This window comes from Papio anubis, chromosome 18 (genome assembly GCF_008728515.1).
Source record: "Papio anubis isolate 15944 chromosome 18, Panubis1.0, whole genome shotgun sequence".
Taxonomy (NCBI): domain Eukaryota; kingdom Metazoa; phylum Chordata; class Mammalia; order Primates; family Cercopithecidae; genus Papio; species Papio anubis.
This window is the reverse complement of record NC_044993.1, coordinates 35,876,754-35,902,013: the sequence shown is the minus strand read 5'-3', so window position 1 is coordinate 35,902,013 and position 25,260 is coordinate 35,876,754. Positions and strand designations below refer to the sequence as shown.

At 40.0% G+C, this 25,260-nt stretch overlaps 1 protein-coding gene across 6 annotated transcripts in view; it reads left to right on the top strand.

Moving 5' to 3' along the window:
• The window catches only part of FTO (FTO alpha-ketoglutarate dependent dioxygenase), a 440,820-nt gene that overhangs the window by 230,763 nt on the left and 184,797 nt on the right, over window positions 1–25,260 (top strand). For 5 of the 6 annotated variants that reach the window (XM_031658246.1, XM_009196443.4, XM_003916875.4 and 2 more), the window contains exon 8: window positions 1,923–2,047. In XM_031658246.1, coding sequence (XP_031514106.1) covers window positions 1,923–2,047 — 125 coding nt within the window. Of the gene's footprint in view, window positions 1–1,922; window positions 2,048–5,196; window positions 7,046–25,260 lie in introns of those variants that run through there. The other variant, XM_009196442.3, reaches the window with a different exon arrangement.

The following is a 25,260-nucleotide window of genomic DNA, read 5'->3' as shown; positions in this document are numbered from 1 at the left end:
GTTATGTGCCTGGCCTAGTGAGTATTTGAATTTGCAACCTCTGGATCTTGGGTTTCATGCCCTGGAATTACCTAGAGAAGCTGAACGTTCCTCCTTGTGCTGGAGGGCTGAAAATATTGTTACCACAGAAGCTGCTTGACTGTCCAACTGGGCACATCTTCCAGCACAGTAGATGGAATACTGGGCCTAGGAGGCAGGATCAGGGTCCCCTTCCTGGCTAGTGTCAGGTAGATTATCCAGGCTTCTTCACAATGGAGGTACTATTTTCTGACTTACCTGTTTGCATCCATTAACATTTTTGATAAGCAACAGAAACAGGTTCTGATGAATTTTTTTTTTTTTTTTTTTGAGATGGAGCCTCACTCTGTCGCCCAGGCTATAGTACAGTGGTGTGATCTCAGCTCACTGCAAGCTCCACCTCCCAAGTTTCAAGCTATTCTCCTGCCTTAGCCTCCTGAGTAGCTGTTATTATATGTGCATGCCACCACGCCTGGCAAATTTTTGTATTTTTAGTAGAGATGGGGTTTCGCCATGTTAGGAAGGCTGGTTTCGAACTCCTGACCTCAAGCAATCTGCCCACCTCAGCCTCCCAAAGTGCTGGGATTACAGGCATGAGCCACCGTGCCCAGCCCTGGTGAATTTAAACAAAATGGGACTTTATTGAAAGGATATTGGGTGACTGACACTATCAAAGGAACAGCGAATGATCTGGACTCAGAAAGTTCCGGAAACTAGAGATACTCTGAGGACCATGGGTGGAAGGAATTAAGGGAATTGATAAATTGCCTCAGCATTTTCCCCCATTTCTATATCATTCCTCTCAAGAGTCTAAAGTCCTGGAAAAGGATCAGGTTGGTCTGGCCCACATCCTTCAATAGGGGAGAATAGGACACCTTGGTTGACAGTCCCTCTAAGACTTTATACCATGAAAGAAAAGACTTTGTAAGAGGAGATTTAGGTGATATTGCCAGACAAAGGGGATGAGGTATGGATTTAGGCAATAGAAACAACAAATGTTCACTACTCCTCAAGGTTGTCCTGATGATATTAAATATGCACTATCAAATGCTATAAAAGAGTAAGGGAGTAGTGTTTCAAGTTACAGGAGAACCAGGTTATGGGTGTGCTCTTTAAGTAAACAAACATATTGGCATCTGTTAGATAAGGAATATATTGAATGACTTAGAACACAGACAATTTCATTGACATTGTAGTGACAATTTCATTCCTTTTACCAATTGCTTTGGTTATAAAATCTCCAAAGAAGCCACACTAACTTTAAATTAAAAAACAACATCTATAAAATCTAAAGATGTTCTTTGAGATATTCATTCAAAGAAATGGTCTTTCTGATTTTTGTGTTCCCTTTTTTTTTTTTTTTGCAAGATCTTGATTTGCAACAAGCAAGGAAAATGAGTGAATCTTCTCCCTTCTTTCCCCGCCAAACATTGCTGGCATGGGTAGAAATTTAAAGTAATGATTCAAATAAGAGAGGCAGAGAAAGCCTCAGCTGGGTGGCAGGAAACAGAGAGTGAAAGTCAGAGGCTGCTCTTTTTTAAAAAGGCAAAACAAACAACTCACAGTGAAGCGTACGTGAAAATCATTTCTAATAATAGCTCATGGTAGGCAATTCCCAGGGAAAAAAAAATCATTGGTGTGCTGAGAAAATTAGAGTAAGAATGTGCAGTATCTTGATGTGTTACTTAAGGCAATGGAGCTTTAGAGTTTACCTTATGTGCCATGTACATTGATTAAATACAAAATATATGCTGGCCATTTTTGGCCATCATTTACTGTATTGATTTGTTAGCAGGGGAACTGTAATAAAAAAGCCATTGATTTACTGTCCTTATTTGCTTATGGGCTTTTTTTTTATTATTAATTTTTCACTTTTTCTTTCTGTTTTGGATCATTTCTTGTAGACAAATGCTGTGCTTCATGAAGTTAAAAGAGAGGGGCTCCCCGTGGAACAAAGGAATGAAATCTTGACTGCCATCCTTGCCTCGCTCACTGCACGCCAGAACCTGAGGAGAGAATGGCATGCCAGGTTAGTTCTGTTATGAAACGGGATTTGTTGTTCTTGACAAACAAGAACTATATTTGGCCAAGCCCTCCCTTAGGGCTGGCCTTGTCCCTTTCCTTTGAGGGGCCATGAAAAATAAGCACATTTAAGATGCTTTCAGCTAAAGTTAGCTTTCCTACCCACGGCACCTATATTAATTGTAATGATCCATTGACATCATCAGTATATTTACACAATTTATTCCTGAATATAACATTTAGCATAAATGTTTGCATTTTGAGCATAATGTAATATAAGCACCTGATGCTGAAGAACCCTTTTTAATCAACAGTCTAAAAGACTAACATTGCTATTTCATTAGAGCAGATGTCTGGGAAATCCATATAGTGCTCCTATATCACTCTGTGCAAGGCAGATTACTTGAAAGTATAGTCATGCATCGCTTAATGATGGGGATAGGTTCTGAGAAATGTGTTCTTAGGTGATTTCGCCATTGTATGAACATCATAGAGTGCACTTACGCAAACCTTGATGATATAGCCTACTATACACCTAGGCTATATAGTATAGTCTGTTGCTCCGGGGCTGCAAACCTGTACAACGTGTTGCTGTACTGAATATTATAAGCAGTTGTAACACAATGGTAAGTATTAGTGTATCTAAGCATAGCTAAATATTGAAAAGGTACTACAAAAATATGCTGTTATAATCTTATGGAACGGAACCACTGACATATGTAAAGTTCGCCATTGACCAAAACCTCAAAATGTTGTTATGTGGCAATGACTGTAGCCTATTTATCAACCCGATTTTTAGGGTTAACCAACTAGGAATGACTCTTGTTTCAACCTGGTCTCTTTCCATGGAGTTACCTGTGCTTAGAAACTGTGTTACTGGTGAAGACTTTCTTTAAATCATCAGTTTTTACAGAACTGATGCTTGCGTAGTAAATATCATGTTATCCTGTTCTTTTTTGAAAAACAGTTGATATGTGGGAGACTAGAACTAGTTCTCCCAAATGTTAAGATTATCTTTCAGATCTGTAGTTTGTAAAAATTATTGAATTGTCATCCGTCTCTAAGCCAGAGGGAGAGGAATCAGGAAGGGTATGGCATATTTTGTCTCAGAGTCTTATTTGGTGCTTAAAAATTCTATGTGCCTGGAAGTCAAGAACATTTATTGATAGACATAATATTCTCCAAATGACTTCATGCAACAGAATTTATAATAATTGATAGCTTTACTAGTAATAATTATCATAAAATAGGTTTGTCTGAACAAGGCTGAAGATGAGCATTTTCCAAGAAAGGAGACAATATAAGTATTTATTCTCATTGGATATCAGAAAGCTGCTTTTTCAAATATGTACTATTTTTAAATTCAGACTTGTATTTAAATAGTAATTTTAAAATTCCCAATGATACTCACCCTCCCCTTCCCCCATCTTTTTGGTGGTGTGGTCAGCGTAAATGGCAGACTGTTACTTTTTATTCTTTCTAAAAAAAAAGTTTATAAAAATAGACACAGGGTCTTGTCATGTTGCCCAGGCTGGTCTTAAACTCCTTGCCTCAAGCGATCCTCTTGCCTTGGCCTCCCAAAGTGCTGAGATTACAGGTGCAAGCCACCACACCTGGCCAGTGGCAGACGGTTTCCACTAAAGTAATGGCTAAATGATTTCCAATTTACCTTTCAATAATTAATTCTAAAATTTTCTTTGTATTATAAGTTAAGCATGTATATTCATTAAAGTATACATATTAAGGAATGGAATATCAGTTTGTGGACATCTAAGGGGTTTCTTTGTCTCTGTTTGATGTTTTATGTCATCCTCATGATGATTCCAATTAAATAGAAAGGGAAGAAGAAAGAATTTCCCTGTAATCTTTCCTCCGGTTCCCTTCCATCCAAAGACCGTGTGGTCCAGTGAGAGCGCAAATGGATGTTTTTTGTTGAGTGCATTTGGTTTGTTAACAATAATTTTTTAATACACTAAATCATTAGACAACATGGTCAAAGTGGCCTGTTTAAAAGGAATCTGCTTTCAGCATTTCTGGCCCTTACTGCTAACAATTTAATCAGGAGCTGGAGCCAGTGTTGAAGTTGATGTAGTCTAGCAACTGAAACAAAAATTCTCAAGTCCTTTGTGTTAAGGCAAGAGGAAAGAAAGAGCTTAACAGCTGACACTGTGCAGACCCCCTTAAAACTAAACACCTGAAAGAAAATTTCAAGAGGCTAGTGTCTTGAGATCTCAGGAGAAGTGTCCTCAGAGTATTAAATAACCATAATCCTTCTCCCCACCGCTTCTCCACCCCCATTTGATGTTTCCCATCTTAGTGACCTATCTACAGACTCATCCATGCGATCCGTATAAACAGACGGTTACCATACACCTTTCTTTTCCTCATCAAAGTGTCATCTGGCGGTCTGGAATTGGGCATTGCCTCGAGTAGCCGTCAAACGGGTGGTGGTGAAAGTTATAAAACATCCACTACGGTGCTTACTGAGCAGCCTGTGTTTTAGAGATTGGCCTATTGTGTACTTCGGAATTACACAAGGAAAAATGTGCTTTGACAGAAAATAATTAGCACTCACCAAAGGCCAAGCAATAGGTTACAGTATTTTACTTTCATCAAAGCTATCAGGGGATCAGTTAGATTAGATAATAGAAATTTTTTTCCTCTGAAAGTTAAATACAGATGACTCTAATTACCTTATATTGCACATTAGAGAGTGCATTATGAATTGTACAACTTCAAGAAATTTAGGTCAACGGAGCCGCTGCAGCTGGCAATAACTTTAGTATAAGTCTTTTGTAATAAAGGTTTTTACCTCTCTTTAGCAGGTTCATTTGCGATCATATTAGGGAGAATTTTTAAAGTAAAACTTGTAACCTAGTTATAAAATATTTGTCTCTCTCTCAGGTCGGGCGCCAAGCCATTGTTTGGGACTCACTGAAGTCTCTTAAACTGAAGCATATGTTCCTTGTAATTTAGCTTCTTGAGGAAAGTGTCAATTTTGCATGACTTGGGGTAACCGAGTTTGTCACAGTGTCACACAAGCCAGCGACTCTAGAGGCACATCTGAGTGCTGTGGGTTTCCTTCTCCAAGCTTCGTAATCCCATAAACAACCCTCTCCAAATAGACTTATTAGGGCTGTCTATTCACTTCCCTAGAGTTGAATGATCCAAAGGACATCGGGAGAAGCTGTGTGAATGCAGGGTAAGTGTTAACAGAAGTGGGACAGAATTTCTGAAGATTCGCCTTTGTTTATCCAGTCCCCTCTGCCTGATGGACAGCTTGTTATAGCTTTTAAAGAACTGGGCGAGCCCTCTGATCTGACCCCTTCTTGACCTGCGTAGCCCAAAGGTCAGTCTGCAGCTAATAAACTCTGAGGTTCTTAGGGTCTACTGTAGGAAAAGGCAGAAAAAGAGCAGCTGCAAGGACCGGGTGTCCCAGGATAGGCTACTTTAGAGTCACTCTCTGATAATGAAAATGATTACCAAATTATATGGAAGTTTAACCGCAATCGTGAGTGAGAGGAGGGTGGGGCCCGGCGTATTAAGTTTGATAAATGAACTGTGAAGAGGCCCATCTGGCTCTCAACATCTTTTCTCCCCCTCTTTCCTACCAAGGGGAAACATTTTAAAATAACAGCAGTACATATAGACTCAATGACCCATACAAGGAGCTGGAATGGATTAAGATTTAATGGTGACAGTGGAAGAAATTATCATTTGAAAAGTGCACCAAAGAAAAGGTGCAGTTCAATGTCCACACCCGAGTTATCTTTCTAAATAAAATATAATAAAAATCACTGCCTTGTTTATTTTCTACAAAGCCCTGGCGTCTTTCCTAGATGGCTGAAAATTTTGAGGGTGTTGTTTATTATGGAATAATTATTTATAGTTTAGCTTCAGAAACGGAATGGGCTTCCTTTGCCTTGAAGAAGTCAGAATGAGAGTCAAAGATTTTGTTCTGCCTGCTTGCTTCATTTCAGTAATGTAGGTAAATCAAGTGTTAGAGAAAATGCTTTTCCAAAAAATGTGTGTCCATGTCAGCATCTGACCACTTACTATTGTGCACTCTTTAGTACGAATTATATGTGTGACTCTTGAACAGAGTCTTATTCCTACTACAACCTGGCAGTTTTTCTGTGAATATAAGAAGAAAGCACATAATGTTAACTGAGTAGTTATGTTTGGTTCTTTCTTTATTCCTTTTTTCAAAGAAACATCATAGCGATGCTAATTATTGCCAACAATGGATGAGGTCACTATACACTATTTGTCTATTTATTTACCACTAATTGATAAGATTAGTCTATTTAAAGCTCTCCCCCAGTTTCTCATGAACATAGAGTCCTGATTTCAGAGCAGCGATGATGGAGGCCATGCAGCTCTGTCCTTTTCTGCAGAGATGAGTGGCACATGCCATGAGTCCGCTTTCTGAAACGAGAATGATTTCATTCAGTAAGCATCTTTTCGTATATTTTGTATACCTACTGCATGAGATGCTGTGCGTAATAGAGAGTGAGCTAAGTGGCCAATTTCAGGGTTTATCTGGGGATGAGAATGTAGAAGTTTCCTAGAAAGAGGCTGTGAGAGGCAGTGGCAAGGAAAGCAGTGGAACCATCATTACCACAACAGAGTGGCAAGTTCTCTGACCCACTCGGGAACGTATTTAATGGTAGATGTCTTGGAAGACTAGAATTGTTGTGTTATTGAAAACCCTTTATATTGAACTATATTGTCTTGTAACACAAGCCTCACCCAGACAATAATTATGTTAAAAAATCAAAACAGAAAGCTTGTAAACATTATCCAAAGTTAGCATATTTTTCATCAAGGTTTTGACTTGGCTGTCTTATGTCTGTGGGGATTTTGAGTGAGCAGAAAGCCAGGTAGAGGATAATTCAGGGAGGTGGCAAATACTTTGAGAATCAATTATGCTTTTTAACTTTAAAACCATGGCCCTAAATTTTTGCTAAGTGAGGTATAAATACAAAAAAAAAAAAAAAAAAGAGAGAGAGAGACAAAAGCAAGGTCATTAGGGTTTTTAAAAAATTGGCACAAGTCATATATAATGTAAAATTTCATACAACAAAATTTATCATTTTAAAGTGTACAGTTAACTGTTAAAGTGTACAGTTAATTGTGCAACTATTACCACTATCCAATTCCAGAGCATCTTCCTTCCCGCAAAATGAAACCCTGCATCTGTTAACAGCCACCTTCAATTTCCCCTTCTCTCCACAGTCCCGAGCAAGCACCAATCTACTTTTTATCTCTACAGATTTGCCTGTTTGTAACATTTCTTATAAATGAAATCATACAATACGTAGCCTTTTACGTCTGACTTCTTTCATTTGGCATACTGATTGTAGGATGCATCCATGCTATAGCATATAAGTACTTCATTCTTTTTTACTGCTGAATAATACGCTACTATATAGATGTGCCACATTTTATTTATCCAGTAATCAACTGATGGGCATTTGGGTTGTTGGACAGTAATCAATTGATGGACATGTGAGTGGGTTGACTTTCTGGCTATCATGAATAATGCTGCTGTAAACATTCATGTACAAGTTTTTGAGTGACATGTTTTCAGTTCTCTTGGGTGACATGTTTTCAGTTCTCCCAGGAAAGGAATTGCTGGGTCATATGGTAATTCTGTGTCTAACTTTTTGAAGAACTGCCAGGCTGTTTTTCACATCCTTTACACCATCTTATGTTCCCACCAAAAACACACAAAGTTTCCAGTTTTTCTATGTCCTCGTCATTACCTGTTATTTTCATTTTTTTTTGAACTATAGACATCCTAGTGGTATATTATTGTGGTTTGAATCGCATTTCCCTAATGACTTATGATGTCGAGCATCTTTTCCTGTGCTTTTTGGAAACTATTGTTTTTTCAATAGGACGTTTTAAAACATGGCGGACTTAAGGACTTCCTTACCCCTCTTGTTAGTGGTAAAGAACTCACAAGCCTATTAAGAATATTTGGTTTGTAGAAGGAGTGGGTTTCCAAATGGGGCTGTCATTAAGTTGCAGCAGTGCTTGTTTCCGCGTTACCATGGTCAGACCTGGCTCTTTATTTATTTGCATGTGGCCCCACTTATTTTTTTCTAGAGATTACCTACTTATTTCTCCTACCATTCTCTTACAGTTCATTCAACATTGCACACTGGATAGGAATGTAGCCTGATTAAATGGAAACTCGGTCCATTTATAGCTCTTTAACTTTTAGGCTCAAACAGGACTTACTGTACTCCCATAGGAGACAACTTCATTTGGGTCCAAGGAGCCTTAAAAATGGTGCTGAGATTCGTTTCAAATAACGTTTATGGAAATTTCTTAGAAAAGCTTTTAGAAACTACTTGCTTCTAGTTAAAAGTGACTCTCCTAAGGTCCAGATAATCCTCATATTGGGCTTTGACAGCTCCAAAAAACTTCCAAGTTTCCATTTTTTTCTGGACTAGTAAAACAACAGTCTTATTATTAGTCATCTGTCTATTCCCTGTGACCCTAGCCATCACCACCTACCCCTAGAATGGATCCACTCTGGACATCTTTGTTAAGTCTGTAAAATCTGGTTATTAGAACCTAGAATGTGTAATGAATAGGATTTACTATTCCAAGCTAATCAGCTTTAGAACTTTGATCTGGGCTCAACAAGTATAACACTTTGTGTAAGTTACTTATGTGGATCAGCTTGGGTTCTAAAACTAGCACATTGAGGTGTTCTCCTCGGGTATCTGTCTCTCCTTCTGCCTCCTAGCTAGTTACGGATTGTATGCAAAACCGACAAGTCAGCACCATCCAGTTTAGCAATTAACTATTATTTATTGAGTGTTTATTAGGTGCAAGTAACTGTGCTAGACACTGTGGGGAATATCAAGATGAGTATGACTCGAGTCTCAACTGTGGAATAATTTACTTTAATGTGGAGGTGGTAGTTAATAAGAATACAATGGCTAGCACACACACTTGAACTCTTTTTACTGTGAGGCACTGTGAAACCGTAAGGTAATTTAGCAATGGGGTCTGCCCTAAGGGAACTTACATTTTGATAGAAGCTTTAAAAATGAAGTAACCTGACATTAATTATATATGGACTTGATTCTGTGTTTACATTTTTATCTCTTCTTCCAGAATGAAAGTTTTGTAAGGATAGGATATTTGTTTGTTTACCAGCTGTAAAACATACACCCCAGGCGAGGTGCAGTGGCTCGCACCTGTAATCCCAGCTCTTTAGGAGGCTGAGGCGGGCAGATTGCTTGAGCTCAGGAGTTCAAGAGCAGCCGGGGCAACATGGTAAAACCCCATCTCTACAGAAAGTACAAAAAACTAGCCAGGCGTGGTGGCGCACACCTGTTGTCCCCGCTACTCGGGAGGCTGAGGTAGGGGGAAGCACTTGAGCCCAGGAGGCAGCGGTTGCAGTGAGCCGATTGCATCACGACACTCCAGCCTGGGCGACAGAGCGAGACCCTGTCTCAAAACAAAAGAACAAATTTGCACCACAGATCTTTGTAAAAATTAAGCTCTCTCTTCCATTAGAATAATGCCCTCTATCAAAGGACCTCATTACCTGTTTGCCACATATCCCTGGCATCTAGAAGAATGCCTGACACTCAGATTTATGAAATAACTTTCGTCTCAATCTATTCCAGTGTTTGTATACTTTGTCTTTATTAATTTTGAAGGGGTATGACCACTTGTGATATTGGCCTGTTGCTTTTTTTGCTCTTTTTATTAACCTTGCCTGGTGTGGAAATCTTGAAATTGGAAGTCAGGATGGATCTCTGATGTTGGAAGTAAGCATTGGTTATTCGTCTAACCTTGCCAGGGGGTGGAAGCCTTGAAACAGGAAGTAAGGAGGAATCTCTATTATGCAGTTCTCTGGTGCTTAAGCCCCAAGATGGTACCTCAGGCCCTTATTCCAGCATGAGCGAAGAGGGATGCCATGTGCACAGGCTGACTCCAGTGTACTTGAGGAAGAGAACACCATGCGTCTGGGCTAAGACCAGGACAAAAAGACATGGTCTCCTCCCTGAGCCACCATTCCCAATTTGTTGCCTTTCCTGGAAGTGAAATGGAGCTGGGTGAGAAGAGGAAGAACTGGCATGGTGGGAAGAAGAGAGTTGTAAAGACCACGCTTGGGACATGCCTTTGAATAAAGGGATGGGTTTTAGTTCAGTAGGGATAGGGACAAAGCTGAGGCTAATATGGCTTCCAGTCTGTAGACAGCTATTTTTTCCTGGTCACCTGCTAATGTCCTGGTCTGCTGTAGTGATATCAGCACAGTTATGAACCTTAGCATTGGTGACTTGGCATGTGGACTACAACTTGGAGCTGTGTTCACAAAAAGTGGAGCTCCTCACCTTGACGATGGGCTATGGGATAATGAGACTGATGCGGTTATCTGCTGAGACAGCCTGTGATTGTGTCATCGGACCATGTCAGCTGCTATCATTCGTGCCGAAGAGACTGGGTGCTTACTCTGGCACAGCTAGTTAGTTGGGAACTAGAAGTTGTGGCATCTGTAGTTCGGTAGCTGTCCATTGCTACTAGGTAAAGTTGTTTGCAGTGTTGGGGTGGGCACAGGGAATAAATGGAAGAGATTCCAGGGAGAAGCAGGGAGGCACTGGCCTGCTAATTGCCATCCGGGTCTTTTTTAAGACATCTGTCCCTTCTCTTTTAGTAAGTCTCTGCTTTTTGCTGCCCTTAGCGAAAGAAAGTTCTTTGTGTCTCTGATCCAGATTACTCCATAAAACCTGATAACTCCATAAAACCTCCTCATAAATGTGTAGGAATTGAAACATTGTATAAATTTAGAGCAAAGATTAAATGAGTCTAGAGATAGGGTTACTTTTTTCCCCCAAGATACAGCAACTTATCTTAAGGAGGCAAGTGTTGTTAATGTTATTACCATTGTTACTGTCATTATTTGAACAGTTTTATGGGGGACAAAAGCCAATTGACTTCTGTGCATCTTATTTATAAAATCAACACACGGGCTTTAGCATGAACTCTGTGTCTGGCAGGTTTCTGACCGCGATCAGTTGCTGGCTGGCTGTTTCTTATGGGCAGTGCTTCTTAAACTTTTTGAGAAAACAGTTGATTCATTTAATTTTCCAACATACATTGATTAAGTGTCTGTTGTTTTCTAAGCACCGTTCCAGGTTCTGGGAATACAGCAGTGAACAAAACTGATGACAGTTCTTTCACGGAGCTTGTATGCTAGTGGAATGACAGATACAAACTGTTTTCCTAAGCAGAACTCTGAAAATTTCTTTTATAAAATGTACATGTAGTTGCTGTTCCCTGTATATTCACCAGCACTCAACAGTGACCAAAATAAAGTCATTCAGTTGAGATATAGATACACCATTCTATTTTCTGAGCTTTGTCATAAAGTAATCACTTGTTGTAAAATTTGCATTTCTAGTTGCAGTGGGTCATATTTGGGAAGTAGCCGTGGGATGCCAGTTTTCTGAGGAACACCATCCTAGGGAATCCGTAACATTAATTCTCCTTCAGTTATCCACACCCTGGTCCCCATTTCCTTTTCCAAGACCTGTGTCATTTTAAAGGTCTTCACTTGAAGGAAGGCTTAAATTCAGGCCACATTATATTGACAAATCTCTCTGAAGAGAGAATGGGCAAAGCCGGACCTATCTCATAGGTGTTGGGGGATTACCTGTGATAATGCACTCAAGTACTTCATGAATGCTGGTTTTTGTTGTTGAGAGTGATCTGTCAGTCATGCGTTGGTTCTACAAAGATTTCTTAAGTGCCTCCCTGGTATGAGGCACTATCTTAGGTCCTGAGGTTATAGAGATGAGTAACATGTGATTAGGGGAAATGTATTACACAATGTAGAATAATAAATACCATGGAAGAGATTGAGTCATGGTTCTATGGAAACCCACATCCCAGGGAAGAAGACAGGCTCTCCTTAAGTGTTCTCATAAGACCCTCATTATGTGCCCAGCCACAGTGAGAAATACTGCTCCATCACCCAATTGTGTTGGCTACCAGTGGATAGGTAGCTGTTTGTCTCAAAGCATGAGTGAGAAATAGGAGAGAAATTTATACGTGAGGATAGGTCCTTGTATAAAAGTTGTGCTACCTTCTTTCCATTGTATAAAGTTTGTGGAGGAAAAATGGTTTTCTTTCAGAGTAAATTTCATTAATATGGTTGGGGGCATAGATTCTGAGTCAGATTGCTTGGGTTTGAATCTTGGATGCACTTCTATAACTCCAGGCAAGTTACAATTGTGGATTGTAGCCAGATGAGTTACTTAACCCCTCTGAGCCTCAATTTTCTCATTTGTTATTTGCCTAGGGGATGATAACAATAGAACCCATTTCATAGGGTTGATTAAGCAATTAAATGTAAAACACCCAGAGCAAGTACCTGTAACATATTAGATGTTCAATAAAAATGACCTGTCATGATCTTCAGATCAAAACAACAAAGCCAGGAATAAACCCAGCCATGCTTATCCAAATTGGCCTCTCCTTTGAGAGAATGCCCCATGTAGTAAATATCCTAGCCTCCTGGTAGGGGCCTGATATTGCAAAACTGGTGCAGGGAAAAACACCAGACAGAGTTGGTGTTCTGCACTCAGCACTGTCACACAGAATTGACAAGTGGAGGGCTGGACTTAAGTTGGAATCCCATCATTAGTGGCTGTAGGACTCTGGGCATGTCATAGACATTCTGCGCTTTAACAACTTTATGTAAAAAACAAGCGACTTGATCTCGATCACCCCAAAAGTGGAAGGCATCTTCCAGCTCTCACAAGGAGTGGCTCCATACGTGAGCTCCCCGGGAGCAGGGAAAAGTGGGTGTTACTCCTGATGGGTTTCACTCCTCTACTTCCACTTTCCCTGAAATCCGCAATGGTACTAATTTTAATAACAATAGCAGCTGGCATTTATTGAGAGCTCACTATGTTCCAGACAGAGTTTTACATGCTTTATATGATGAGAAAACCGAGGCATAGAAGTGCAGAGTAACTTGCCCAAGGCAACAGCTAGTAAGTAGTGAAGATGGAATTTAAGCTAAGATGGCCCAGGTTGGCCAAGAGCAGTAACAAGCTTTAGTTTTTATCAACCACTCGTATGGTTCACTTAGTATTTTAGAGACCTTCTAGGATCCTTCTCAGTGTGGAGATAGGCAGGTATGTATCTTTACATATTTATTTCCTCTGATACTGAGCATGTTTTACAGTTTTTAGTTGTGGGTGCATCTCTATAAGGAAATAGTATCCAGCTAATGCATTATCAATCTCCCTACTATTGATCTTTTAAAGGAAAGTTATCACCTTTATATGCTGTGTCATTTCTCTCATATTTGTTATGATCTTTTAGAAGGTGGGAAAGTAGGGGTGAAAATTAGAACACCAAAGTTTAGCCTCTGAGAATCTGTAAATCTCTGTAAATCCTCTAAGTCAAGTAATTTTGGGGCTATGTTAGTCAAGGCTGATTTCAGTAGGTGCCCTTAAGGTGAAAGGGTAGCAATTTATCTACTCCATAATGGGTTAATTGCCAGCTGTACAGTTTGTTTATATCTAGGAAACAATTTACTGCACATGAAGAGTAGTAATTTTATTCTATCTCAGGGGTATCCCCAGTGTATTTTACAAATTTACTCTGTAATGTTACAGATAAAAGTTTAACTCTGGCTTTCAGTTGAGGAAGTCATGGTGGAGGAGGATGGGGGAAGGGGAAGGAACAGCTCTGCTGGCCTGTAGGGGACACTGTTGCATCATTTATTAGAATTTGCCAGTATATTGTCCCAGGACAAAAAAACAAAACCAAACAAATCAGAAAACAAAACAAAAAATAGGTTAATCACCTTAAAAATGCTTATTAGAATTATTTGAATGGTTCCAACGTGTTTAGAATGTTCAGTACTTCTCAGGTATTGGTTAGACTGTTCAGTATCCATGCATGAAAGGAATAGGTTAGTGCTTCTTTCTGAGAAAGGAGTGTTTGACAGGACTCTTCTGATTAGCTTTCTCTCCATAGTCAGCTTTGGATAGGGTGCTCAGGACGTTACTTTTTAGTTTAATAAACCTTTAGGTTTAGTTAACCCTCTTCATTTTTTTATTAAGATATGCTCATATTAAGTTGTTTGCTTCCAGAATGTATGCTAAATAAATGTTGTAATCCTTGGAAGGGCATTTGGAAAGTTCTTATTGTCTTCTTTTTATCCTCATATATTTTTGTCACTGAAAAAGTTGCTGTTTACTGAGAAAATGAAGTCATATGTACAAGGAAGGCTTCTGTAGGGCCTGGTCTGAACTCCAGGAAGCATACGGCCAGATGCTCTGCTATGGCGCTCTTTCCAGACTGTTGACAACCATTGTATCTGTCCAGGTACCCCATGGCCTTGCCAGCAAAACCTCCACCCCTCTGCCCAGCTCTGGCCTCTTTCCTACCAGAATACGGGCCTGGGAGGCAACTGCAGTGAACCCTCAGAAAGCATAGGTTTTGCTAAGGCAGCCTGCACAGTAATGATATTGTTAGCTTGCTTCATTTCCAGTTTCACCATCAATTACGCCATGTGTTTCATCCAGTTGGTGCTACCCTCCCAGTGTTAATTATAACCTACAAGACTGTTACAGTTAATTTTATGGCAAGCATATTGTCTCTTCAAGGCTCCAGAGCAGCTCATAAATTATCTTGAAGGTAAAATGTAACTTGGGGAACTAGTTATGAAAATTCCATCCATCTCGCTTAGGAGCTGCAGCTGCTACTGTCAGCTGCCTTGCCGCTGCACTGTGAAGGAATTACGGTGGGTCAAGTTTAAGAGGGTAGGCCCAGGCTGTCACTGAGGAGAAAGGCTGTCCTGGCCCTGTCAGACAAGTACCTTCTGCCAATCCCTGGTGGTTTCACTTTGCAGGCAGGAAGAGGCAGGCAGCGCAGGTGGATGGTCCCCAAGCTGTCTGTATTCATTACTTTACAGAAACTTCTTGTAGGTAGGCAGGTCCAGAGACCTTTCCTCTTCTCTGTTGTCATGATGTTAGGCATCATCTGCAAAGTGTGAGATGGATAACTCTATAACTAACTCTGGGCTTGGTTCAGGAGAGGAGGAGAATAAGGGGGCGGAAGCTATTCGTGGCAGCACCTCCCAGCCACCCCTTGCTGGTCTCCTACATGGTAATTTCTATCTTGCAAAAGCCCCTGGCTTGAATGAGCATTTTATTTGTGGTGGTGATTTTTCCTATAATCTGATAAAGTGAGATTTCACTGTGAACGAATGTACTCGAAAATTGCCTACTAAATAAATTAACAGGTTATCTTATTGGGATAATAAACACACTCCTTTTCTATTTCCTCACACGAAGTCTAAGCTTTACATTTCAGCCCTCGGGGCTTTAGCATTATTATTTTTAATGACTGAACACAAGTCTTTCATTTAGCTTGTTTGTATAGTTACTGTAAATGATCTTTCTGCTGTTGGTACTTCATTTGAAATTCTGCATGTTATGCTAGCTTTAAAAGCTTTGAGGGGGCCTTGGAGAATTGGGAAGCTGTATTAAGCACAGCATCTTCTAGTAGCATTGGAAACGGGCTGTGGCAGGAAAGTCAGAGAGGGTGTGCTAAGAAAGTACATCTGCATGTATAAATCAAAGTGTGAGTCTGAGTGAAGCGTACACAAACAGTGCTGGTTTTGGTGGCAGGTTGAAAACTCGCCGTTGTAAAGGAAGAGAGCCATTCCCTTAGCTGGTGATTTCTCCTTGTGTGTTTCTGAGCACTTTATTGCATCCACACAGCTACTAGTTTTTGCACCAAGGATGCCTAAGATCATTACACTGTGGCTGTATAAGAGACTTGGTTTGGAGGGATTTGAAGGACACATGAAACAGGGAATTCATGTCCAAAGAGGCACCGGCCTTTCTGAAGGAAGTATTTGCCTGAGCTCTTGATGATGGGGGCATGAGAGTTGGATACTTGTGAGTTTTCTAGTGAATGCTAGTGAACTCAGACCAGGGATTGCAGATTCAGATGTCTGTAGGGCCTGGTAATCATGTATGTATTAATGAAGCCAGAGAGGTGAGACACTGTTAAGTTCAAGGCAAAACACACACACACACACACACACATACACGTGTGTGTGTGTATGCCAGAACCTACATAGAGTAGAACAATGTTACAAAGTCACAGAGGCAATACCCAGATTGTCTTCTGGTCTCCGGGCCAGCGGGCATTCACACTCTCTCAAGTGGGCAGCCAGGCAGCTGCTGTCCAGCCTTGCGAGCAGGTGGGATCTATGTTAGTAGGTCTTCCACATTGTCAAGAGAAGTGGAACATTCATATTGTATGTGTATGCTTCTGAAGTCTCGCAGTGTTTTAAATGTTAGCATGAATTCGAATATTTGTAACTGTTATTCAGGCTAATCAAAACATGTATGGTGGCTGGACGTTGTGGGCAGGATTCTGCTATAGAATGAAAGTCCTGACTGCTTTGAATTAAAAACCTTCTCCATCTTCTCACACTTCTCAAGAATAGAGGGAATGACCCTGGCTGGGAGACCAGGACACAATCTGGGTATTGCCTCTGTGAACCTTATGACCTTGTAACATTGTCTTATTCCATGTAGGTTCTTGCGTGCGTGTGTGTGTGTGTGTGTGTGTGTTGCCTTGAACTTGGCAATATTTCATCTTTCCTTTTATAAACAAAGTATATGAGAGTTTCCAAAAGTGAATGAGGTGGATATGGTGCTCATTGTCACCATAAAAAGGTGTCCACAAAAATGTTGGCAGTTTTGAATTTGATAAAGAGTTTAATTCTCAGAAAGGAAGGGTCGGAACTTCATTGCTAGTGAATCACCATTTCTCCTGTTACACCCTTGAGCTCCTGCTTTAGCTCCCAGCTCCTCCATGGGGGAACCCAGCTGTTCTTTCACGGTAGAAGTGAAGCTTGAACAAAGATGTCATGTGGCCAGAATCATCTTTTAGTCTCACCACTCCACACTGATGGTCACATAGAGGTGTGATTTGGGAAGTTGTTAAATACAAGAGGGTTTGAGCTTCTGGAGAAGAGGAAAATATAAAAACGTTTTTTCCTTTAAGAAAGATAAAAAGATAAGCCTAAACCTTGGCTGCCACTGAAGTCAGCTGTTACGCATGTGTAGTTAAATTTCATTGTAAATATTTCATAAGGGTTATTAGAATGGAGCCGGGTTGACATCACAGCCCCAACTGTACCAAAGGAACCATTTCATTAAAATAAGCCAACATTTCCAAAGAAACATGAATTGCTATGGCAAAGTTAACGTAAGGTCAGAAAATCCTCTGGAAGAAATTTCGGTATCAATGTTTATAATCTCTGCATTTATGGATTTGCAGTTTGTGCAAAAAAAAACTCCCAAGGAGACTTTAGTTTGGTTAAATGAGACTAGCTTGTGAAATAGTGTGTATATCCAGATCCATCCTAAACCAATGCCTTGGCAGCCTTTTGGATAAATAATGTCTTTTCCAAAATGTGTGTATTTGAAAAAGGAAGAGGTAAATTAAGTGGCAAACTGTGTCTCTGGGTTGCCATAAACGAACAGAATCCAGAAACAGAAAGCAAAGACTGACAGTTCATTCATTCTTTGAACAAATTACATAGCTGTACGTTTATTTATTGATGCATGAAGGGTTGCAGTGAAGAGCAAAATGTTTACCCTAACTACTTTCATTTTCTTTATTAGGGGGAGGTGGAAGTAAAGGTTTATTTAAACATGTATTTGTGTGTGTGTGTGTGTGTGTGTGTGTTTGTAACACAAAATATATATGAGGTTTAGAGGCATTTGGCAGAAAAAAAAAAGATATTCACATTAAAAAAAAAAAAAACTTAATCCATGCTCACAGATGGTCCTGTTCAGGTGCTATTTTAATTATGAGGTAAAAAAAACAGCCCCACACAGTAGGAAGTCGTCTTAATAAATGGACTGGAGCTTTTGTCTTCAAGCGTCAAAAAGCCTTGTTACTGAGAAATTTAAATACTTAGTATTATAGGGGAGAGTCTCAAAATGACCACGATACTTGGAGAAAGCAAAATGATGGATTCTTCTAAAGATCAAATGAGTGTACGAGAAATGTTTTACAATTGTATAGCTTTGAACTTCCTTAGTATTGGTCATTTTAGTGATATTTTTTCCAGTGATAAATGTCACAGATACATCCATGCAGCCAGAGGACAAATAAACAGAACAAATTGCAAATACATTAAAACATTTTAATCCTCGTGGAAGTATTTCTTTACTGTTCTTAAGTGCAAAGGGCTGCTTTGCCCTTCACGTGAGAGAGTGCCCAGAAGAACTAATAGTAATTCAAATGATACGGTAACTTGCAGCTTGCATTAATAACACACAAATAGAACAGTCTTCTTACTAAATATTAGTAATATATTATAATAATGTTTTACTGTCTTTCCCTTAGTGGGGAATTATGAGGACCTCATGTTAGGACCTCAGTGTCCTGACATAGTTAATTATCCGTGGATAATGGCTTCAGCCACCAGAGTTCTCAGTGAAGCAGCTTTGTTGTTGAGGGCTTATTAAGTGTTAGCAGACTCAGGTGTGGTACACCTAGGCACTTTCCTACAGAAGCAAACAGCTGTGTTTGCTTTACCATATTATACATCACATAGAGCATCTCATTTATTATAACGAAGCTAATGATGCTAGTGGAAACCTTTATGTCCCGTTCTATATAGTGATAATATATTTGCTGTAAAGTTGTTAGCTTGTTTTTCTTAAGTAATTAATCTTTTCTTATGCCAAATGTATCACATGAAAATAGGTTAGCACAGGGTCAAAATACATTTAAACCAGTCTGCAGAGATTGGATAAGACCTTTGAATAGAGCATCATTTTTTTTTGCTTTCACAAGGGCTTCACCCCGTCTCCAAGCTACCGCCAACACAATGCTCACATTACTAGGAACTTAGGCTAATAACGGAACTGTTTTCCGTTTTTTAGTGCTGAGACAGGATTCAGACCTGAATGTGTGCTAAGCCAAGTAAGCTTAGTGACGGTCATCCATATTCAGTCCCTTAACAAGGCTATGTATTATCCATGTGGATAATTTTGGTGGTGGGTTTCCGTCTAACCTACAGTGTCTTTGAGTTTGTGCATAGTGAGACTCTATTGAAATGTGCCGAGGCCTAGCTCAGAGAGTCCTGAAGTATAGTGCGCTGTGCATGGCACACAAGATGATTCTGTGAGACACTGATGAATACTCTTTATTTGAAAATGTATACGTTTTGCTTTTTGTGTATATAGGGAGACATTTGAAATTCACTCTCAGCAATTTTGAAATAATGCACTCTATTATTATTAACTACGTTACACTGCTATGCAGTATGTCTCAAAAACTGATTCCTCCTATCTAACTGAATATATTTTACGTTAGGTTAGAAAAGCATAATTAGAATATTGGATCCATGGTTCTCAACTAATGTTATTGAGGACAAGACTCCAATCAATCTTGTTTTTGTTTTTTTTTTTTTTTAAGTCGATTTAAAGAAAAATGCTAGAAATGCAGTAATGTGGGTGGTTCATGGATATGGCTAAAATCATGACAGTGGATCACATCATCAAAGTTTATAAAATGCTAGCCTTATAAATTGGAGGGGTCCAGAAACATATGTTTCAATCATAATTATCCTATTGATTATGAAGGAGATGATCATGATCATCATCATCATCATAATGGCAGCTAACCTCCTCTGAGTCTTTACTGTATGCCAGGCACTGTTCTAAATGTTTTGCCCGTATTCCTCACACCAACCCAGTGAAGTAGTTTTGTTTTGTTTTCTTTCGTTTTATAGTTAAGGTGGCTAAGACCCAGAGAGGTTAGGGAGTTTTTACTCAGGATAGCACAGGTTGTCATTGGTCAAGCCAGCATTTGAGCCCAGGCAGTCAGCTTCTGATATCCTCTTCTTAATCCACTGCCTTTTTCTGTATTGCAATAGATTAAGAAATATTATTCTCTGTCTGTTCTCTAAAGAAGAAAGGTGGAGAAGCAACATGGAAACATGTAACATAGAATATGATAATGCCATGATTATCCATGTTTTCTGAAGGGCTCTAACCTGTGCAGCCGACTGGACCCTGCTGGGCTCTTGGCTTCCTTATGTAGCATCCTGGACATTTACTAGAGCAGATGACAAGGGTCAGTGGAGGAAAAAAAAAAATCTTTGGCAACTTCCTTTCTTTTCGTACTTAGAAAAGTATCATAATTCTTTTCCCCATTCACTTTAAATGTATGCAAGCAATATCTAATCTTGTGGGAGACTGAAAGAGAAATTCTCTAGCAAATAGCATGTTTATATTCCGAGAAAGAAGAGACAGAGTTAACCTATGAAAATTAATCTTGACTGTTAACAAATGTGCTGAAATGGGTGGAGGAATACAGCCCACAAGACTGAGATGTATGTGGGAATTGGATCTGCCAGGTCCCAGAGCGAGACCTAATGCACACGTTTGAAGTTCTTCTGTGACTCTCGATTAACCTTGATTTAAAGTTCCAGAAAAATGCTCAAGCAAGCGAGAATTCTCATACTGTCTTTCTCATTTGATATTTTTCTGAGCCAAAGTGCCTGCTTTTTTGAGTGGTATTTATGACTGGTTACATTGCACAAGGAAACTTGACTTGGGTGAGGTTTTAAGGTATGGAGAAATGGGTAATTGGGGAACTTAGAAAACCCATCCGGTGAACGTTTCCAAGTCACCCTCCCCACGGGCCCAGAGTCATCCTGAACAATTACTTGAGAATTGCGATGGGCTCAAAGAGGAAAACTGCAGAACAAAATGGGTTGAAAGAATTTATACTATTGTCATTTCAACTTGAAGCCAGGGGCTAAAACTCATGTCTTACACCATGGTAATCTACAACCATTTAATTTGCTAACAAGACTTAACTGATCAGGCTCTGCAACCTCCTTCTCCAGTATAATCAAAACAAGAAGCATTTGGCTCTGGAAAGTAAACGTTGTCTATCTTTTATTGTCTGGCCCCACCATTTTCTTTCTGGCAGGCTGAGATGAAACAGAAAGCTGATATTTGGAGCCACTGGAATTGCAGGCCTTGTAATTTAGAAATATCCATTTTATCCCGTGTAATTTCTTCCCTAAGATTCCTCAGTCTAAATCTGATACAGGTAGGAGCCAAGACAAACAGTAACCATTTATAGTCACCCAGACCAGTTTGAATTTCACTCTAATGTAAAGCAAAAAGAGCTTTTGGCTTCATTTCAGGTGTGTAACAGGGGTAGAAAATGCATTTAAAATTTAGCAGCAAATGTTACCATATGTTTCCATAACAACTGCAAACTTTTATGTTAGAAAAGCAATAATATAAACACGTAGGAATCTTGGAACAGTAAACTATTAATTTACCAAATATAAAAAAATCCAGCATAAAGGGGCTTTTATAGCCACAGAAGCCATGAGGGGCCCAGCATCCTGTGAATTTCTCCATTATGTGGCAGAAAATGCTGCCGGTTCATTTAAATGAGCAAATCTTTTAAAATTATAGATACAGTGTCCATTCTCCACAGTGCATTTTTGTGAAACAATGTGTGGTGGTGCCAGCTGTGGCTGAATTCTTCTTACTGCATTGAACTAGTAAAATACCCTTCAGAAGCTACTCCCAATGCATGTCTGTAAAACAACGGCATTTTCTCCCTTCACTCATAGCTTCACACTTGACGATGAAGGCACGGGTCCTGCAGAAAGTGCAGTGCCCAGTAGTTGGCCCTAATGCTTGGCAAGGAGTAGATGTTCATAGGTTGTTGATAGATATGAGCAAGGTTCTCAGTTTCCTCACCTACCCATTTTGAAATATAAAAAAGACAACGGGAAAAGGGGAAAGGCGGATCTATTTAACCACATCTCAAGAATGAGGGGTCAGTAAGAGTTGTTGAAATCAAATTCACTGTTGTTTGATTTCTCTGTGGAACAAAGAAATAAATAACCTTCTTTTAACATGGCTACCTGTGGATGGGCCTTTCATTTAAAAGGAGGCGTAATTTTTTTTCCCTAAACCTCCGTCAGAGGGTACATAGGTTTTGAATCTTTATCTACAATAAAACTGACAATGTTACCTTGTCATTTAAGGCAGATGGCGTACCTTGACTAGTCCTGAAACTTGGGTTCATGATATCACTGTCATTAAAAAAACATATACCAGTCAATGAAGGGTAAGGTCAAAGAGAAAAGAAGGTCGAAGGGAAGTGGCTGATGTAAAACGTAGGTGCAGAACTCTGGGGGCACAGGGGGTGCATTCAGAAAGGGTGCTGATGTAGCTACAGGGTAGAGGGAAGGGTGAAATCTCCAAAATTTTAGAAGGCAGAGTAAAGAGACGAGGGTTTCAGCTGTGGCAGGGTTTTCACCTTGGCCTCTCTTTAGCCTTCACAATAGAGCCCATGGGCTGTTGAGCCGTAAGTGGTGCAGCAGGGGCATTGGTTAAGAAGGCTCACATCGTTAGTGGGCCAAAGGAGAAAATGGACGCTAATGTTTAAGGAGCCTGAATGGATCTGAGAAAATGTGGCCAAGCAGAAGCAAGAGTGAGTGGCATGATTTAGAGTAGCAGAGATGGGACTGGCAAAAGAAGAGCTGCTTTGTGAAGACCTGATTCATTCCCAACTCTTTGGTGGGCCTCTATTTTTAGAGCAGAAACCTAATTTCACCCAAGTTACCACTGTCTCTAATTGGACTAATAAGAAAGTTTCTCGTGTTTCCATCAGTCCTTGACCAGTTCTAGAGTGTTTTATCCCATGAAGCATTCTTTAAGCATTAGTGCCATTGGAGTCTAGCATTGACCATATGGGTCCTTAATTTGTGTCTGAGTATCCAGTTACTTGAAGAGGGATGGTTAACAAAAAAACCAAGAGCCATTCATTTATTCCACAATTATTTATTGAACACCTAACAGTGTCCCTGGAACTGGGTAAAGAAGAGTGAACAAAAAACCACAGCCTGTTTCTTGTGCTGGTAGAGCTTACAGTCTAGTGGCAGGAGGCTGACTAAAAATAAGCAAGCAGGTAAAAAAGAGGGTGTCAGATAACGACATGTACTATGGAGAAAAGGCAACAGGTAGGCAATGGAGCTTTTTAGGGAAGCCTCATTTGAGCTGAGATGAGGGGGAAGAGAAGGAAGCAGTCAATATGACAGAGGGATGGGATGAGAGAGGAAGGAGGGGTCACATTTTAGGGTTGGAGTAAAGACTTCATCATGGAGTTTGCTGACAGATGAAACATAAATCCAAATTCTATTTACAAAGTATACAGAAAGTTTCCACTCTGTAGCCGGTGCTGTGTTAGGTGCTGTGGAAAACACGGTTCCTCTAATCAAGGTTATGGTTTAGTTGTTGGGAAAGAGACTTAATTGATTTTGAGATAAATGTCAAATTAAGTAACATTGACCATAAGTAAATCATGAGCTCTTTGAAATAAGTAATCAGTGTGAGTTGAGAAAGTCTTTATGGAAAGAAAGAGGGCATCAAAATTGGAGCTCAAAACTATTGAGGCTGGGCGTGGTGGCTCATGCCTCTAATCCCGGGGCTTTGGAAGGCTAAGGTGGGAGGATTGCTTGAATCCAGGAGTTTCAGACTGGCCTGGGCAACATAGCCAGATCCCATCTCTACAAAAAAAAATTTTTAATAAAAATGGGAAAAAAAATCTATTTTGTACTTCCTATGTGTTGATGGTTTGTGTGTATCTTTTAATTTTTTTCCTTGTAGTAATCATACAAAGGTGAGTGGTTTCATCCCCATGTTATAGATGATGAAACTGAATTCAGAGAAAGTTAAAGATAGCTATTGACAAAACTTCAACTCAAACCATTTAACATCTGAGAACCTAAAAATCACTGACCACTAACTAAAAACATGACGGGCTTTGAGCATCCCTGTGATATTTCTCTCCCTGTCTCTTTCTCCTTTTTGCAGTTGATATGCTAAATGTCAGAACCAAGAGGATCTGTGTGCTTGTTTTTAGGGCTGTGGGGAGGAAAGAGCACTCTGGGGAGTGGATGGTCTATTATGAAGCTTGTCTTTGGAGAAAATTCTCTCAAATTGAGCAGGTAGTGGCAGCTACTAAGTGATGAAGAAAGCAGATCTAGTCTCTGGAGGAGAAGAGGAAAATTAGTGGAAGAAGTAGGTACTTCTTCCTTACCTTGTAAGGTTCAGGAGACCATCAAGGTGAAAAGACCATGAAGACCATTGCAGTGTAGAACACATCTCACCAGTGTATTTCCCAGAGACAAGCAGAAATGCTATAAAAGGAGGCATAATACAGTCATGGAACACCCAAATTTTCCTCTTTGTTGTTTTGTTTTTTTCGTTTTTTTAGATGGAGTTTCATTCTTGTTGCACAGACTGGAGTGCAATGGCACAATCTTGGCTCGCTGCAACCTCCGCCTCCTGGGTTCAAGCGATTCGCCTGCCTCAGCCTCCCAAGTAGCTAGGATTACAGGCATGTGCTACCACGCCAGGCTAATTTTTTGTATTTTTAGTAGAGATGGGGTTTCTCCATGTTGGTCAGGCTGGTCTCGAGCTCCTGACCTCAGGTGATCCGCCTGCCTTGGCCTCCCAAGGTGCTGGGATTACAGATGTGAGCCACTGCACCTGGTCCCCCTTTGGTTTTAGAACTAAGACAACCCTATTTAAAATGTATTTCTATAATATGTAGATGTTTGCTTCAGGGATCCTTTCCTTAGATTATCTTTTTAAGGGATGGCCTGGGCATAGATAGGTCAACTTTAAGATGGCCTTTTTTCAATTGAGGTTATATCCCAATGAAATTTTCTTATCCCCTGGCTTCTCTGGGGCTGGCATTTCTGACAGACGTGTAAACAGATGCAAGCATTGTTGCTAATGACAGGTGATTATAAGAGGCATGGGGGCCAAGGTAATTAAACCACGATTTGACAGGGACATTTGGCAATGTAATATTTCAGCATTAGAACTCTCTTTGCAACATACTTCCTCCACTTGGCTTGGTGAATATAATTCTTTTTTATTCTTCAGAGTGTGTTGCTTTGAGATCTGAAACTGTCTTCTCTGAATTTCTTCATGGTTCATTGTAGAACACTAGAAAATGATTACCATTGGACCGTGTGGGCATCTAGTCTATATCTAAGACCCTATCCAAGGTTTGTCCAGTAGTAGTATAATAGGGTCTGTGACCCTACTGCTGGCATTGTATTTGATGTATTATTATGCCCTG